The sequence below is a fragment of the Carlito syrichta genome, unplaced genomic scaffold (assembly GCF_000164805.1).
Source record: "Carlito syrichta isolate Samal-C Ts95f unplaced genomic scaffold, Tarsius_syrichta-2.0.1 Scaffold316502, whole genome shotgun sequence".
Classification (NCBI taxonomy): domain Eukaryota; kingdom Metazoa; phylum Chordata; class Mammalia; order Primates; family Tarsiidae; genus Carlito; species Carlito syrichta.
The window spans coordinates 942,404-961,384 of record NW_007260598.1 but is presented as its reverse complement, the minus strand read 5'-3'; the positions used below and the strand labels follow the sequence as shown (position 1 = coordinate 961,384).

Below are 18,981 nucleotides of genomic sequence, written 5' to 3'. Positions count from 1 at the left end.
GTCCCCGCGGTCCGGCCCGGCTCCGTGTGGGCGTGTTTGGGGTTTGGCGGCTCTAACCGGGAGCAGAAGTTTTCGGACGGTGAGCGGAAGGGAGCCGTTTCCTGGGGGGCCCTGGCGACGAGCCGGCGGCCGCTGATCTCTGCCGGCCCTCCCGGGGGTGGTGCGAGCCGTGGACCCTGTGCGTGCGGTGCCACCCGCCGGAGGCCTGCTGAGCCCCTCCTGCGGCGCCCGCCGACCGGGCCTCTGTCTGTGGCTTTGACTCGAGTTGTCACGGTGGCTCCCGCCTTGGTGGCCCCGTCCTCCCTGTCTCCTTGGACCCTGGGGTGGGAGCGGACTCACCGGTGGTGGTGTCCACTCTCTCTCTCCTTGGACCCTGGAGTGGGAGCCCCTGGGAGTGGTGTCCTCCCTGTCTCATTGGACCCTCGGAGGGAGTGTCCTCTCTGGCAGGGATGTCCTCCCCCTCTCGTTGGACCCTGGGGTGGGAGCGAGCTCTCGGGCAGTGGCATTCCCCCTGTCTCCTTGGACCCTGGGGTGGGATCTGCTCCCTGGGAGTGGTGTCCTCCCTCTCTCCTTGGACTCAGGGGTGGAAGCGTGCTCTCTGGGAGTGATGTCCTCCCTCTCTCTTTGGACCCTGGGGTGGAAGCGTGCTCCCTGGGAGTGGTGTCGTCCCTGTCTCCTTGGACCCTGGGGTAGGGTTGTATTCACTTGGAGTGGTGTCCTCCCTCTCTCCTTGGACCCTGGGGTGGAAGCGTGCTCCAAGCAGTGGTTTTTTGGTTGGCCAGAGAGCCCACCCACCTGGAATGCGGGACATTCTGGGGGTCAAGGCTGGTGGCCTCGTGGTGGTAGGTCGTTTGCACTGGGTGGGTTTTTGGCTCTCCTGTAGACATCATTTGCATGTTGTGGATAAAACTTTCTCACAGGCCCCTTTTCTGGTTTTGTGGGGCGTGCTTTTCAAAAATAAAATGAAAGATTCTCAGAATTAATTCTTCTAATTTTTTAAAGCATCGTTAAATAGATTCTTACCAAATCAGAAATAGTGCTGAAATGGCAGATTTCTGAAATATCTGGAAGTTTTTTTCTCTGGAAGAAATGGTAAAGTGGGACCCATTATGTACTGGTATTTGGAGCAGTTTTACACTCTGACAGCCCAGTGCCTAAAATGAAGATACTTTAATGTATGTGGTGGGGGCTGGACATGGGACATTTGATTGACACAGGCTGCTTACATCTTGAAAGGCCATGTTTTGAGGAACCAGGAAGTTTGTGTGCACACTTCGACTACACATAATACTTGGAATTTACAACATGCTGTGAAAGTAGTTTCTCACTGTAATTTTCTACTGCTGCGGAATTCTTTGAGAAGTGGATAATATATGTTTTTAATGTTGATGGTTTAGAGAGCACCAGAATTAAAGTTTCACAAACATTTTGCTCAACAATCTGCATGCACAGTTGAAGCCTTTTAGCAGGTTTCCACGAAGTCAGTTAAGTTAGAATTGTTTCCTTTCCAAAGCACTGCTAGTAATAACGTCTAAGTTATTGACTCTTTAAGTTGACTGGGCACTCTGCTAAGTACTTTCATGCATTATTACCTAATTAAATTAAATTGCTAATTGCACTCAGTGACTGCATTTTATGCTATCACCAACTAGTGAGTATTCATCTTAGCACTTATAAAGTAGTGTGGATGATCTCAGAAATTACAGATTGTCCAGATTTTCTCATTATCATAGTTCAGTTATGAAGATTTGGATGAAGTTTGTTGTTTAAACATTTTGTAATGTTTTCTTTCTTTACTTTGAAATATGAAAAGTAGTAAAGAATAAAAAACAAAATTAGCACATTAATCACCATAAAGCTGACTAGAGATAGAGTCTGCTTCTTTTCAGTTTTTCCTCTCCCTGCCGTGTGTTTTTTGTTTTATTTTTACAAATTTTTTTAGTCTTGTCTAAAAATGCTTGTTTTTTAAACAATTTTTTATTTTAAAGATGTGGGATGTGTAAGTATTTTTGAAACACCTTTTTACAAGTTTGAGTTACTATTTTGACACATAGTTAATTAAATTCTTTTTGCTGAAATAGACAATTGTTTTATTTTATCTTTAATTTTGTAACTATCTTTACCAGTGTCAGAATTAAACAGAATGACTTTATTAAGTAAACTGCAAATGTGATAAGATTTGTTAGGCTAATGACCGCCTTAGTGATTTTTAAAAGATCTGCCCAAACAAGGCACCTGAGTTTTTGTTTTGTTTTTGTTAGTGAAAGGGAGGCTTAGGTATAATCGTAGTACTCAAATTGCCCTAGGTTCATTTTAGAAATGAGCTACACATTTAAGGATTAATGTTAGATTAATTAATTGTTAGTTGAAACTAGTTTAAGTGTAAAAATTATATTCTGAGAAACAATTTGAGATTAACAAAAGGATGTTGAATAAATGAACTTTAAACGCTATTAGAGGCCGGGCTCGGTGGCTTAGCCTGTAATTCCAGCACTTTGGGAGGCTGAGGTGAGTGGATTGCCTGAGCCCACAGGTTCAAGACCCGCCTGGGCAACTTGGTGAGACCTCGTCTCTACAGTAAATCAAAAAATAAAAATAAAAGCTATTATAAAAGTTTTGGGGCCCCCTTTTTAATAATCAGGACAAACAGTAATAGATATCCAACTCTGACTTCAATTTTATCTTTACTCAGCTTTATATGCTTTTCTTTTTGAAAGATACCATTTTAGAGATGTTTTTCTTGAAAAATTTATATTTTCTGCTTCAAAAGTGGCAACAATGAAGATTAACTATTTTTGTTTCTATAAAAATTAATTGAAGATTTATACATTTATAACGTATATTTTGCAAATTCATTATTCATTCAGCAGATAAATTTGAGTAGTTCTTTCTTCATGCCAAACAGTGCTGTGAACAGAGAACACATGGTTAGTGACAGATGAAGTCGTTATCTCCTCGATTGTAGTCTAGGAGGGAAGACATAACTGATCTATTTAACTGTGGTCAGTGAAACAATGAAAAGTACAGGATGCTCTAGAGCACCTCACAGGAGCTCTAGCTTGGTGGTAGTGGTCATGAGGGGACAAGAGGAGTTCAGGAAGGTTGTTCTTTGAGGAGGTAACTTTTGAGCTGGTTCAGAATGAGTAAATGAAAGAGAGGGAATATTCTAGGCAAGTGGAACTACTTTTAGACAGGACCCTGAGCCAAACAATTACATGTATGAAACCAATTTGGGGTTTCAGTCAGCATTTTGCAGAATGAAATGGGATAGAATTTTTTTTTAATTGCATATATCATATGGAGCCTTAGCCAGAATCGGTTTTATGAAACACAGATGGATTCTTACCCACACACCATACACAAACACGGCATGCTTAACATGTATACTGGCTCCTGATGTAAGATTATTTCCTGCTGCAAGTTGTGGTAAACAAGCACTGAATAATGAGGAGACGTGTGGTGGAGTGTTGAGAGCCAGGAATTTTCTTCAGGTTACACAGCACAGGTAGATGGAAGAGCCAGATCTCCCGTTGAGCCTCATGAGCTCGATGGCTTCTCACTTGACCTTTAGAAGGGTTTGAGCAGAGAAATGACATAAGATTTATGTTTGGAAAGTTCACTGCATTTGGAATAGGACAAGAATGGATGTGGATAGATTATTAGGAAATTAGTATAGTAGCTTAGACAAGAAATGATGCTAATTCACTAGAGTGATGGCAGTAGATAGAGAATTCTAAATTAGGAGGAAAAAAAGTATGGAGTTGGCTGGGATATGGGAAAGATTAAATGATGCAATCATATGTCTTGCATATTACTAGAAACAAATATTACATATAGCCTTTCAGGATAAATTTCACAGAAGTCTTTATTCTGCTATTTGGAAATATCCAAATATTCAAGATGAAATATTTGAGGGGGAGAATAGACTGAATGCTAATGTGTGAACTAATTTAATTCCTCTGGTCAGTTCCTTTATTTATTTATTTTTTGAGTTGGAGTTTCACTCTGTTGCCCAGACTGGAGTGCAGTGGCATGCTCCTGGCCACCACGGCCTCGACCTGCTGGTCTCCGGCGATCCTTCCACCTCAGCCTTCCAAGTAGCTGGAGCTACAGGCATGTGCTACCACGCCCGGCTAATTTTTGATTTATTATAGAGATGAAGTCTTGCCAAGTTGCCCAGGCAGGTCTCGAACCCTCGGGCTCAGGCAATTCACTCACCTCAGCCTCCCAAAGCGCAGAATTGCAGGCTGAGCCACCGAGCCCAGCCCTTTTTTTTATTTCAAGAGATACAAACACAATTAGGATTTTTAATTCTGGAAAGGTTAAATGAAGAAGGAAAAAAACTGAGATTTTTCTTGAGTTCCAACTGTGTGCCAGTATTAGGTATTGTATGCCAGTATTAGGTGTTGTAACATAGGAAATCTTTAATCTTGTGTCTTGTTCTATCCTTATACAAGCCTGTAGGTAAATTGTACATGTCACAGGTCCAGAAAACATTATAATAAAGATTCAAATCTGAAATTTTCTCATCGCAAAAGATTGCTTTTTTACTCTACCATCCTAAAATTATCAAAACTAATGCTCTGATAATCACGTTAATTTGTTCAACCAATCAGTGTATTCAGATTAGTGAACACACTGAAAACTTTTCAACAAAGAAATATTCCTAATAAGACTTGATAATCCAGGATATGTGTGTGTGTGTGTGTGTGTGTGTGTGTGTGTGTGTGTGTACATTATTAGAGTAACTAATTGAACTTCTCTTATGTGTTGGAAACTTATATACTATAGTCTTATTTGATCCTTAAAATAATTTCCTGAGGGTAGGTATCGTCAGGGTGTTATTCTCGTTTTATAAATGAGCATACCAAAGTGAAGAGATGATTAGGTTATACAATAAATGATGGAGGAGGAATTTTAAAACAGGTATTTCTTTTGTCAAAGCCCATCTCATATTAATTTGTTTCTGTTTGGTGTCTAGAAATTTTACTTATCTTTATTTTTGAAGGTAATATTTTGGAGGGAGATTGTGACTTTTCGCTAAGTGATGTTTCAGAACAACTTTTACAGTTACAAAAAAATTATATCCTAGGAATTAAGAGGAATTTATTAAGAGCATAGATTTTGGCATCAAGGCAGATCTAGGTTTAAGTTCCAGTTCATTATCAGTTGAGAGCTTAGACACATTTTTAACGTTTAAATCTTAGGTTCCTTGCTTGTGACAAGAACTGTAGTTTGCATATCAGAGTTGTCAAAATTACTGCCACTTAATAAATGGAAGCTCCTGTCATTAATAATAATACAGTGTTGTATTTGTTTATTTTAAACATTTTAAAAATAGAATATCCATGTGGGCTGAGAGCTATTTGTGAAAACCTAGTATAATGTTTCCCTGGCTGATTTAGTATTTGTGTTTCTCTCTCTCTCTCTCTTTTTTGTTTTTGTTTTTGTTTCTTGTCCCCTTAAGGATTTCAGTTTTTCTGACTGTTAAATGAAAGGATGATTGCTTACAAACAGAAAAAGACAAAGAAAAAGCGTGTTTGGACATCAGGCCAACTATCTGCAGATGTTACAGCTTCTGAAATGGGGCTCAAGTCCATAAGTTCTAACTCCATTTTTGATCCGGATTACATCAAGGAGTTGGTGAATGATATCAGGAAGTTCTCCCATATGTTACTATATTTGAAAGAAGCTATCTTTTCAGGTATGTCACTGTTTTCTCTTAGCATTCTTACTGGATCGTTTGTACAATTTTAAATGCCAGCCTCATTGCAGATAAGTGTTTATACAGTGGTAGGAACAAGGTATTCTGCTTTGGTTATTTTATGGCTTTGCCCCCCCAAATGTTTGATGCTTACAGTGTCAACTATTTTATAATCAGATAATACTGTAATACATAATAGAAGCTTCGGTAAGAATGAGGGAACAGGAGTACACAAAAGGAAAATAAGTCTTTGGTTCATAGTGGCCGGGTTCATTTGACAGGAACATTTGAGATTGTTGAAATTTTAACCTTTTGTTGATAGTCACACAGTGCATTGTTTGGTTTTTAATTGGCAAACTAGTGTTTCTAACTTACATTGTTGACACCTTTCCCTAAATTCAGCTTTCCATATTGTTGTCAATCTAAAATGACTTCGAGTGAATTTTTTTTCACAAAAATCAGACTTAATTCTGTTTTGCTAATCTGTTACATCTTCTTGAACATCTTAAGATGAATCTCTATTGTCTTAAGGAATAATCACAGAATTTATTCTTTGTCATGTTAGAAATGAATAATGGAGCACGATACTTGATTCTCCTAAAGTTAAAGGACCATACATCTCTGACTCAATTTTAGTACCCAAGACTTTCAACTTTTAGTGCCTCTTTTATATCCAGATTTAATGGCAATGATAACTAATAAAAATACAGCTCCTATTATTTTGTGATATATAGTAGTCATTTCCATAGTCATAATGGCATATCTAGGTGTAGAAATAAAGATTCCCAGTGTTTATACTTCCTAGGACTTTATAGAAATTCGTAAGATTTCAATAAATATTTTTATGTATGTATACACTAAATATTTTCTGATGTACATTTTGGAAAACATAAACTAAAAACATATCTTGTGCTTGTACTAAATTTAAGAGTTTATTTCTAACCTAATGGTTATTTTCAGGTTGAAATGTCCAAAGTAACTAGACTGAAATTGAAGACTCAAAATATTAGTATTTGAATTTTTCTTAAGGCAATCATGTCATTTTTTGAAACTGTATAAATATTATTAGAAAAGAAGTTGTCATACTCCCATTCATTTTAATAACTTAATTCTGAAGTCTAATTGTGGGTGATAAAATGTCAGTAAAGTTATCTAAAGTTTTTGTGGAAAGATGTGAAGTATTATACTGGAGATATATTTCTTACCAAAATGCCACATCTGCCATTTATTTAAAGAGGCTTAGTTTTATAATAAAGATTTGTTCTTGGCCGGGCTTGGTGGCTCAGCCTGTAATCCTGCGCTTTGGGAGGCCCAGGGAGTGAATTGCCTGAGCCTGTGGGTTCAAGACCCGCCTGGGCAACTTGGTGAGACCTCATCTCTACAATAAATCAAAAAATGTAGCCGGGCATGGTAGCGTACACCTATAGTTCCAGCTACTTGGAAGGCTGAGACGGAAGGATCGCCGGAGCCCAGCAGGTTGAGGCTGCAGTGGCCGGGAGCGGCCACTGCACTCTAGTCTGGGCGACTGAGTGAGACTCCAACTCAAAAGAAAAAAAAAAGATTTGTTCTTAACTGGGTTAATTTTTTCAAAATATAGTAACTTTTTAAAATGTGCAGTTCATTAACTGGGTTTATTTTATTTATTTGTTTATTTATTTATTTTTTGAGTTGGAGTCTCACTCTGTTGCCTAGCCTGGAGTGCAGTGGCACTCTCACAGCTACCGCAGCCTTGACCTGCTAGGCTCAGGTAATCCTTCCACCTTGGCCTTCCAAGTAGCTGGAACTATAGGCACGCACCATCACACCTGGCTCTTTTTTGATTTATTGTAGAGATGAGGTCTCACCAAGTTGCCCAGGCTGATCTCGAACCGGTGGGTTCAAGCAATCCTACCTTGTCCCCCCAAAGTGTTGGGATTATAGGTGTCAGCCACCACACCTAGCCAACTGGGTTAATTTTAAAGATTAAATTTCAAATGATGTGTTTGCTGACAAATCATTTATCTCGGTTTAGCATAAAACCTGATTTTATTTAATGTGTCAATTTAAATGTTTTTATTAATGTAAATAAGATTTTTGGGGGGCTGGGCACAGTGACTCATGCCTGTAATTCCAGTGCTTTGGGAGGCTCAGGTGAGAGGATTGCTTGATCCCAGGAATTCAAGACCAGTATCGGTAACATAGAGAAACCTTAAAAAAAAATTGACTGGCATGGTGGCATGTGCCTATAGTTCCAGCTTCTCGGGAGACGAAAGTAGGAGGATCCCTTGAGCCTCTGTGAGCTGTGATTGTGCCACTGTATTCCAGCCTGGGGTGATAGAGCGAGACTCCAACTAAAAAAAAAAAAATGTTTTTTGATTGTTGGTTAGAACTTCTATTTGTTTTTATTTTCCTTAAGAGATTTATATCTTTTAAAATCCTCATCTTATCTTACACAATTATCCCTTGTTTTTGATTTAAAATGATAGTAATTTAAAACAAGTTGGACTACTTCTTATCTCCAAAAAAATTGTTATAGGGGTTTTACTTTATGAGTAGACAGTTCAGAGAATATGAAGGAAGAGAATTGAAAGCTGAACCTAAGTGAGAAAAGAGAAAAAAATAAGTATAAGATACAGAAGGAGTATACAGAAGGATACCCCTGGAGATAAAAGAATATGTATGAAAATATTCACTGAAATTTAATTTTAAAAATCCTTAAGGACATTATCTTTTTAATGAGAAAGCCAGTACTTCAAACCTTAAATAATAAATGATATGATTAGTAATCAATAAGCTTGTAATTTATGGCTGGTAAATTAATTAAAAAATGGGTTAATTATTTTTTGGCTGACCAACTTATTACTATGCAGTAGCTAGAGACTTCATTATTTACCTTTAAATTGATTTTAATGCTTAGTTCTTCTATCAGAGTTAAAAGAATGCATGTATTCTTTTTAATGACATGATATGATATTTAATCATATACGTCCATATCGTAATGAATTTTGGATTTAACAAGAATTTGTTTTCTCTCTGAAGCATCATTATCAAGATCTAGAAATACACTATTTAGTTCATTTGAATTGATAGAACCTTTTTGTTTTCCTTAAACAAGTGTGTATAAACATATAGATGGGCCCCATTATAAAAGACAGGAAAATGCTACACAATACTATGCATGTTTTAAATTTTGACCATGATTTTCGACTTCTTAGAGTATCAGGTTATTCCTTATTTACTTAATGGAATTATTACAAGGATTACATGAGATATAATCTTCAGGAAAACAGGTAAAATGTTTCCAATGGTGTAACTATTTAAGGTGGTATTATGGCATATATTCCTATAGACATGGACCATGCTTTTTGTCTTCTGGGTATTGAGAAATATCCTTGGACTTGTGTTCCATAGTTATCACCACAGCTATAAACTGTGGCCAAACAGCAAAGAACTGTTTCTGTTATTCTCTTAGAGTAAAGGATCCTTGTGAATGTTTTCTCAATAGCCTTGCTAATATTTTGTCTATTGCATCCTTAAGAAGAAGGATGCTGAATTTTTGACATTGTTTATTACCTTTTAATTCACATCTGTTAGCTAAAAAGTTAGTTTTTAAGAATAAAGAAGGCCAGGCTTGGTGGCTCAGCCTGTAATCCCGGCACTTTGGGAGGCTGAGGCAAGTGGATTGCCTGAGCCCACGGGTTTGAGACCGGCCCAGGAAACTTGGCAAGACCTCATCTCTACAATAAAATAAAAAATAGCTGGGCGTTGTAGCGCGCGTATGTAGTTCCAGCTGCTTGGAAGCCTGAGGCAGAAGGATTGTTGGAGCCCAGAAGATCGATGCTGGGGTGGCCATGAGCGTGCGTGCCACTGCACTCCAGCCTAGGTGAAGTTGAGTGAGACTCCAACTCAGAAAAAAAAAAAGAATAAAGAATGTAGTTATACAATGAAATCACCTTTTGGTCTAATCAGAATACCATTTCCTCTGTATATTTTATCTACCTATAATGAAGCAGTGATTGGCAAAGTCACTTGACTATGTGTCAGGCATTTTAATTATATGGTTGAGACTAGTCCTTTTTTTTTGAGTTGGAGTCTCACTCTATCGCCCAGACTGGAGGGCAGTGGCATGCTCCCGGCCACTGCAGCCTTGCCCTTCTGGGCTCCGGCGATCCTTCCGCCTCAGCCTTCCAAGTAGCTGGAACTACAGGCATGCGCTACCATGCCCGGCTAATTTTTTGATTTATTGTAGAGATGAGGTCTCGCCAAGTTGCCCAGGTGGATCTCGAACCCGCGGGCTCAGGCAATCCACTCACTTCAGTCTCCCAAAGCGCGGGATTACAGGCTGAGCCACCGAGCCCAGCTGAGGCTAGTCTTAGATTAGTAGCTTTGTAATAGGTTTATGGGCACATTTTCCTTTCCCAAAATTGTTATAGAAATGATAGATAATTGTATATAGTACTTTTCATTTTGCAGAGTACTTTCACATACAGACACATTTAATCATACAGTTCCCTTGAAGGCAGACACTTTTAGCCCCATTTTACAGATGAAGTGCATGCAAAACTTACGTGATTTCATCAGCCTCCTATTGCTGGTAGATAATGGCCTCATTTGGAATCAGAAGTCATGCATGCTTAATGTGTTCTTTCCACGATATCTCAGCTGCTTTGCGTGGCAGGTGCTCTGTAAAACCACTGCTTAGTTTTCATTGCCTCATTAACCAATTCTGTAGAGATTTTCTAGCCCTGCACTGTCTAATTTGGTAGCCACTAGACATGTATGACTATTTAAATTTAATGAAAATTAAAAATTCAGTTCCTCAGTTGTAGTAGCCACATTTCAAGTACTCAGTAGCCACGTGTGAATAGTGGCTACCATATTGATCAGTGGAGACAATTTCTATCATTGCAGAAATTTTTTTGGACAGTGCTGATATAGACATTTGACCTTGATCAATATTGAGAAAATTGAGATGAATTTTTGAGCTGTAAATGTTTATTTCTATAGCATCTAAAGGAAACCTAGAAAAAAATTGTTATTGAACAATTGAAAAATACAGGTTCATTGGAATCCCCTCCCTTAAGTTGTCTCTGGAATATATAACTTTCATGTTTTTCTGTGATTTGAACCACCAGATACTTTTCCAGCCATGTTTTATAGCTTGGTTAGATGGGTAGTAAAGGATGGCTGAAGAAGCTCTGGAAAGAGAATCAGGATCTGGTATTTAAGCCTAGTTCTGCTGGTGACCAGCTTTGAAAAATGGCTTAAATCATTTACTTTTTTGTTAAGAATGAGGCACTTCTGTGCTTTAAAGAATAATCTCTAATTGGAATTAGAGATTATATGTTGTTCTGAATGTTGACAGTTTAGAGCTGAAGAAGACAGCTAAGTATTCTTCAAATTATATGTTGCATTTTAGAGGATATTTTCTTCTTCCTCCCCCTCATCGCTAGGAATTTTGGTGAATTTTATGATATCTGCCTCAAATGTGATATTTGAAAATTTCCCAAGTGAAAACATGAAACTCGTAATAGTTGTTGAGGAATCTGTTAGAAAAAAGTCACGTCTACCAACAGGCTCTGTTCCCCCAATAAAGTTAAGATCTGTTTGCATTTTGTCTATTTTTTTTAATTCAAAAATAAAAATGGAGAGCTTAATGTGGGAGATCAGAGGACTGTGAGGATATTCTGTTCTTGCTGGGGTAGGATAGTGATAGAGAGAGGTCTCTTTCCACTCCTTTCCTCCAGAACAGATGTGAAATGTGAAGTTTTAGATCTCTATCCAGTGTCATTAAGGCACATTATGAATAATTACAGGGATAAATTTTGTATCTTATATTAAAGTGCTGAAGGCACTCACTTATACATATGCACTTTGTGTTTAATTAGAATACCATAGATTAATATATGTGCAGTTTAAGTACCAATTTAGGTTTATGGTTACCCCCCTATAGAATATTGTGTTCTGGATTCCAAATAACAGATTCATAAACGTCCTTCAAGCTTAAACAATAATTTTAAATTCTGTCTTTGTGACATACCTCCTCATTCCCAGGGGGAAAATCATTCAAAGAAGCTCAAAATCTGGGAATTTGAAAAGTATAAGACTTTTTAATTTGGGTAGAAATAATAATGCAGATATCTAATATTTCTGCCACTCAGTGCTTAGTAGTATAAACTACCATTTTAAAATATATTTGAAGGAAAGTCAGCAGTCTAATACTTACAGCTCTTTGATTATATAACACTATTTAAAAATGGATTTTAGTGAAAGCTTACTGTTGTGACTATGGTGCCTTTTTTTCTGTTTTTTGTTTATTTGTTTTGTTTTTGCTTTTAAAATAGGGTAGAAAGATTTTTAAAATTGTCACCAATCTCAAACTAGTTAAGTTCTCTTATTTTTAAAAGTGCTAACTTAGGAGTGTATCACTTATTTTGTAAAAAACATAACTGGCATCATGAGTGATAGCTTCTGCTGAATTCTAGATTCTAGAGTTTATAGGACTGTAGACAGTAACTTTCTAAAGCAAATGTTACTGAACAGCAAGAGTTAAATTTTGGAAGTTTAATACACTAAATAGTATATTCTCTTGGGAGAGGTTCTGAATAAATTTGCAGAGTCTTAATTGAAATCCTATCTTGTGGATTAACTAAGTTTTTTTCAGACATGTTTCAGTGAGTGTTGACTTTCACTATTGATGACTCTTAACTTTCAACCTTACGATGTGCCAGGAATTTTGTGAAATACTAGAAACGTTAAGTTGCAAGCCTCAGGTGTGTCCTGCTCTGTCTTATTCTAGAAGTAAGCCTCTTTAGAAGTGATTTCTTTCTCCTTTCTTTCTTCTTTCCTTCCTTTCCTTTCCTTTTCCTTTCTTCCTTCCTTCCTTTCTTTTCTTCTTTCTTTCTTTCTTTCGAGTCAGGTCTTACTCTGTCACCCAGGCTGGAATGCAGTGGCACGATCATGGCTCACCGCAACCTCCTGGGCTCAGGCTATCCTTCTGCCTCAGCCTTCTGAGTAGCTGGGACTACAGGTGCATGCCACCATGTCCAGCTAATAGATACGAAGTCTCTCTGTGTTAACTTGGGTGGTCTTGAACTCCTGGGCTCAAGCAGTCCTCTTGCCTAGGTCTCTCAAAGTACTGAGATTACAGGCATGAGCCACCACCTGGCCTAGAGGCGTTTTCTAATGTATGTCGCTTAGGAGAGGTTAATGTGAATGTCCATAGGCCATTGCTTAGTGACTGGAAGGTATGAAATGAATCTTTGAGAAGTGAAGTATGAAATACAGGTAGCTCATTTTTTACACCTGTACCAATTCTTAGGAGATCGGATTCCTTTTCTGCACTTGCCTAGAATGGTTTATATAACTTAACACTATTTTTAGTAGTGATTAGCATAGTTATTGGAAGTTAAGACCTGTTAAGTTGCAGATTGCAGCGTACCTATCATTAGGCTTAATTTCTTCAACCTTGTGGCAATATAATATGTCTTAGTGATTAGAAGCACGAATTCTAGAGCCAGAATACCTGAAGTCAAATCCTCATTCTGCCATTTACTAGATGTGCATAACCCTGGGCAAGTTATTTATCTTGTCTGTGCTTCAGTTTCTATGTCTATTAAAAGGAGATAATAATAATAAGAATGTTAGGGTTTTTGTGAAGATTAAAAGAATTTATATATATGAGGCTCTTAGAATGAGCATCTTAAAATGTCAGCTCTTATTATTTTTAGAATGCCCAGGCATCAGGATCAAGAAAGCTGCTGTTCCTCAGGCTTCACTTTTGTCCTGCAAATTCAGAAGTCATTACAGAAAAAGTAGGAGTTTCTTAGTGATAAGTTCTGAAACATTTTTCCTCCTGTTGTTTTCATTGTTTTCTTTAGAGACTAATTTTAAAATTATTGTCAGTTTTTTTTAAATCAAGGAAAATGTCATGGTTTTTTCATGTATTTACTTAAGCATTTCCATGAAGTATTTGTAATATAAACACTGTGGTATTGTGTTAATGCATGAGAACCAGAAAGTGGAGCTGGCTAATCTGTTTTCACTTGATAAGCAGAATGAAACAGAAAATAAGTGACACAGATGGGTAAAACAAAAAATTAAAATTAAAATTACCATATTATAGGACTATTAGACAATCAAGCAAAATTGGGTTATAGGAGTTTTACTGTTCTAGATATCTAGTATTAAGACTCTGGTTGAACTTAATTATAGTCACATCTTAATACCTTAGAAGTATAAATTAAATTTCATTACATTTACAGTATGATCACGTGACATTAAAAAATTATCTTGTATTTAGTTGCATGATTAAATTAAATACTATTACTTAAGAGGTATAGAAATTTTTTGGTGATGTGTATCCTTAATTACTATTTCATCTCCAAGTAATTTACTAATTTAGATTTTACATATAAAATGAAATTGAAACTTAACTGTAATATCTCTTCTTCATTAGCCAAAATATTATGAGACCTAGCTATAAGTCTATTTATTATCAAATATAGTTATATGTGAAACAAATCTATCTTCAAAGGAATTTGTTTTGAATGACTCATAGATTTACTAGTAATAATTGGTATCTATGTATATTAAGACTGTAAAGCAGTTTGTTTCTATTTATTTGATATTTATAACAGCCTTATAATTTAGGTAAATCAGGAATTCTTATCAATTTGGTCTTACTGAGGATGACTCTGACATCAGAGAAGCTAAGAATTTTGTATATGATCATTTCAAAAGAAGTAGCAGGTGAAGGATTTGAATCTAGGTTTCTATTGTTTTCTGTCACACCAAGCAGCCACTTACCATTCTTCAGTGTTGGGAAAGAACAGTTACTACCTCTTTTGCTTTTCTCATTGATGCTGTTTTTTGGAGGGGAGGAGGGCAAATATTGAGTATTAATGAAGGAGCTGCTTAAATTGCTTAAAATTTTCTAAATTTTTTTTTTTTTTTTAGTTTTAGAGTCTTTTTTCTTCATAAGAAGGAATTTAAACAGCTTTATAACTATTATAAATAGCTTTACTTTATTATAAGGGGAAAAGAACATTTGATAAAAGTTAAATTTTAAAAAAACATTTACGGCACAAGTAGTTGAGGGCTTGCTAATTTATGAAGTTCCAGCGGAAATGCTATCAGGACATGCTGATGTCCTAGCAGTTGCCCCTTCTGCCCAAATATATAGGAAAGCTCATGAGTCTTTGTGATTAATACTTTCTTTAGTTGTCATGTTCGGGTTTGTTGATTCATAGGCTTAGAATTATATTTAATTACAGGAATTGGAATTATTTATAGTGCAACTTGAGGAACTTCTGGAATGTCTTACTAAATAATTCAGGTACTATTTTTCAGTATGTTGATTTGGACAACTTAAAGTAGGGCTTCCTTGTAGGAAAAAAAGGAATTTCAAGTTGGTAAATCATTTATGCTTACAGCTATTGGAGTGTTTTGCTTTTGTTATTATTTTTTGCCTTAGATCCAGGGACAGATTGGATGCGGTGATTTTTTTAAGAATAACTGTAGCAGGGACTCTCAGGACTTTTTTATACTAATAAGAAAAATAATCTTTGGAATCAAAGAGTTTTTGTTTATGTGGATTGTACTGATTACATATTGCATATCATTTTAGAAGCTAAAACAGAAAATTGAAAAACATTTCATGATTTTGATATATGTTGTTTTCTATATGCCTAATTTCCTTGTCTCTGAGAAGACGAGAATGTATTACTAATTTTTTTTTTTGAGTTGAAGTCTCACTCTGTCGCCCAGACTGGAGTGCAGTGGCTGCTCCCAGTCACTGCAGCCTCGGCATACTGGGCTCCGGCGATCCTTCCACCTCAGCCTTCCAAGTAACTGGAACTACAGGCGCGCGCTACCACACCTGGTTAATTTTTTTGATTTATTGTAGAGATGAGGTCTCACCAAGTTGCCCAGGCGGGTCTCGAACCCGTGGGCTCAGGCAATCTACTCACCTCAGCCTCCCAAGGCGCAGGATTACAGGCTGAGCCACCGAGCCCGACTTGCTTATTTATTTAGGCATTTGGGCCATTAGTATTTTGTAAGTCTAACTTTGAATACTAATTTTGAATATTGATGGGTGTTGTTGACATTTTTAAAAAAAATCAAGCTGTTTTGTCCTGAGACATTAAAATAAAGTATTCTCATAATATTCCCTAAGTATATTAATATTGGAAGATTTTATTGGGAAACATTAGAGTAGGAAATAGAAGTAACTGTCTTTTCTTTTTTAAGACTAAAATAGGTTAGGTTTCAAAAAGAGAGCTGTACAGCTCTCTGTGGTAATAGATAATCACTCAACCTTGGTTTTGGTAAGTAGGCAGAAGCACTAGTGTATACTTGCTTTACTTAGATATACGAATATATGTACCAAACAAAGAAGAGATTTTGCTGTCGCGCTGGGGAAAAAAATAGGAAGTCAGGAAGGTTTCATAATTGTTTTTCTTACAACTATTCAAATTATATTTTCAAAAGTTTATTTTATTTCAGACTTACTAGATTTCATTTCAGAGCTAACCTTCGTTATTAATCTATTTCCACTGCTGTGTAAACTAACAATAAATATACCTGCAAACATTTCTGGAAGGCTTACTGTGTTCCAGCCACTGTTCTAAATGCCTTATGTGTTTTAACTCATTTAATCCAATAACCCTATGAAGTAGCTACCATTTTCTTTTTATAGGTGAGGAAACTGAGGCACAGAGGGGTTAAGAAACTCACCCAAGGGTTCTCAGGCATAAAGTTGGAATTCAAAGTCAGGCATCCTGGTTTTAGAGGCTGTACTTCTTAACCACCATGTTACACTGCCTCAGTTAAATAAACCTACAAACTAGCATTCACAATTATAAAACATATTAAATAGATAGTGATTTTTTAATTTAAGACAGTTCTTTAAACTGTATGTTCAATTTCCATAGGAATTAAAAGAATTATAAATGCATTTTTAAAATTATAATGTTTTTATGGGGAAATTTCAACAGTACATAAAATTTCTAAAATCTTTTATTGTATTTTATTTATTAAAATAGACTATTTTTTAAAGTTTTAGATTTACAGAAAAATTGAGATGACAGCCCAGAATTCCCATATAGTCCTGCATCTTACATTAGGTAGAGTTAATGAGCCAATATTTGATAACCAATAATAAGGATACAGTATTATTATTAGCTAAAGGCTATAATTTATTCAGATTTCTATAGATTTTCCCTAAGTTTCTTTATTCTCTTCCAGGATCTTATCATATTGCATTTAGTTACTTTGTCTCCTTAGGTCTTCCTTGGCTGTAAGTTTCTCAAACTTTCCTTATTTTTATAACTTTGACAGTTGTAAGGAATACTAGTCAGGTATTCTGTGGGATGGCCCTTGATTAGAATTTGTCTGATGTTTTTCTCATGATGTGACTGGGGTGATGGGTTTTTGAGAGGAAGACCACAGATGTATTCTTTTTATCACATCATGTCAAGGATACTTATGTGAACATAATTTACACTGTTGATGTTGACCTTGATCCCTGTCTCAAGTAGTGTTTGTCAGGTTCCTCCGCTGTAAAGTTACTCCTTTGTCCTCCCTCCCATACTGGATTCTTTGGAAGAAGTCCATATGTATAGCTCATACTTCAGGAAGTTGTGCTTCACTTCCTTGAGGGTAAAGTAGTGACAGAAATCATTTAGGATTCTTTTTTTCTTTTTTTGGAGTTGGAATCTCACTCTGTCACCCAGACCGGAGTGCAGTGGCACACTTCTGGCCACCGCATCCTCGACCTGCTGGGCTCCGGTGATCCTTCAGCCTCAGCCTTCCAAGTAGCTGGAACTACAGGTGCACGCTACCACACTGGCTGATTTTTGGTTTATTGTAGAGACGAGGTCTCGCCAAGTTGTCCGGGCAGGTCTTGCACCTGCGGGCTCAGGCAGTCCACTCGCCTCGGCTTCCCAAAGTGCTAGGATTACAGGCTGAGCCACCGAGTCCAGCCTAGGATTCTTTTATGGAAGAGATTTGTTACTTTCCCCTACTTATTAATGTATTCAGTCATTTATATCAGTCTGGGCTCATAGATCTTTGTTTTATGTTTTATGTTTTATGTTATAATCCAGCACCACTTAATTTATTTGTTGCTCAAAGTGTTCCAGCTTTGGCCAGTGGTAACTCTTTCAGTTAATTTCTATGTACCTTTGACATACCCTCCTCACTGTTTGTTTTTTAAGCTCTCCACCCACTACAAGGTGCTCCTGGCTCATCTTGTACATTTCCTGCCCCAGTCCTAGAATCAGCCATTTCTCCAGGGAGCCCTGCTTACTTTTTTTGGAGAATGATGTTAGAAACCAAGAGCTGGGTGCCAGATGTGCTTGTGGCTACTGAGAGTCCTTTCTTTTAGGTCCTCTCAGCTGCCAGAGCAAAGACATATTTGTGTATATACTAACCCCTGTATGCATACACACAGTTATAAATATTCCTATGTGTCATCATCTGTATATTAAACTAAACATGAGTTCTTACTGAAGTATCCAACTCGAATTCGTCACTGCATGCATCATTATTGCCTCCTCTCTCTGCTTATTTCTAAATTTCCACTCCAACAGCGAGATACCTGGCTCCCACCACTTGCCATCATTTACTTGACTGTTCAGTGCCAGTATTCATGTATGGCAGTATCAGAATTGTTAACCAAAACCCCTACTGAAATAACTACCAACGAATACAAGTATTTATGTGACCACTCATTTCCAAAGTTAATTAGACTAGCACTTGTTCTCCTGTGTTTCTTTTTCTCTCAATAAAATTTGTTGGGTGGATAAGTCAGATTTTTTCCTGGGAGGCACTGTGTTCACTCTGCATTCAGCTCCACCTGGGCTACTCTTGGCTTCTCCCTAGAGTAGTGTTTGCCTTAATACATCCAGCTCTCCATCTTGCCCCAATTGGCCCACTCTTCTCATCCTGTGCCTTTCTCTCTTAATAATGCTGTCAATGAGTAAAATATGTGATGGATGGTAGGATTTTTTTTTTTTATACTATAGTTTTTTCTTTCTGGTAATTGTCTTTTAACATTACTGAAAAAAATGAATAATTTGTGTCATTATAAAATGATACTATACAGTATTAAAATTTTGGATTTTTTTAAAAGCTACTTTAGTAGGGAGGTAGTATAACATTAAAAGCATAGGTTCTGGAATTATATTCCCTGAGTTCAGATTTTGGCTCACATTTTTTTTTGAGTTGGAGTCTCCTCTGTCGTCCAGGCTGGAGTGCAGTGGCACGCTCACAGCCACCGCAACCTCAACCTGCTG

General features: G+C 37.1%; 1 protein-coding gene across 1 annotated transcript in view; it reads left to right on the top strand.

The window, feature by feature from the left end:
* The first annotated feature begins 5,467 nt into the window (after positions 1-5,467).
* Positions 5,468-18,981, top strand: part of ARHGAP29 (Rho GTPase activating protein 29) — a 61,496-nt gene continuing 47,982 nt past the window's right edge. Inside the window, exon 1 of the mRNA XM_008074611.2 lies at positions 5,468-5,704. Within this exon, the coding sequence (XP_008072802.1) occupies positions 5,500-5,704 (205 nt within the window). The 5' untranslated portion in view covers positions 5,468-5,499. The remainder of the gene's footprint in view (positions 5,705-18,981) is intronic.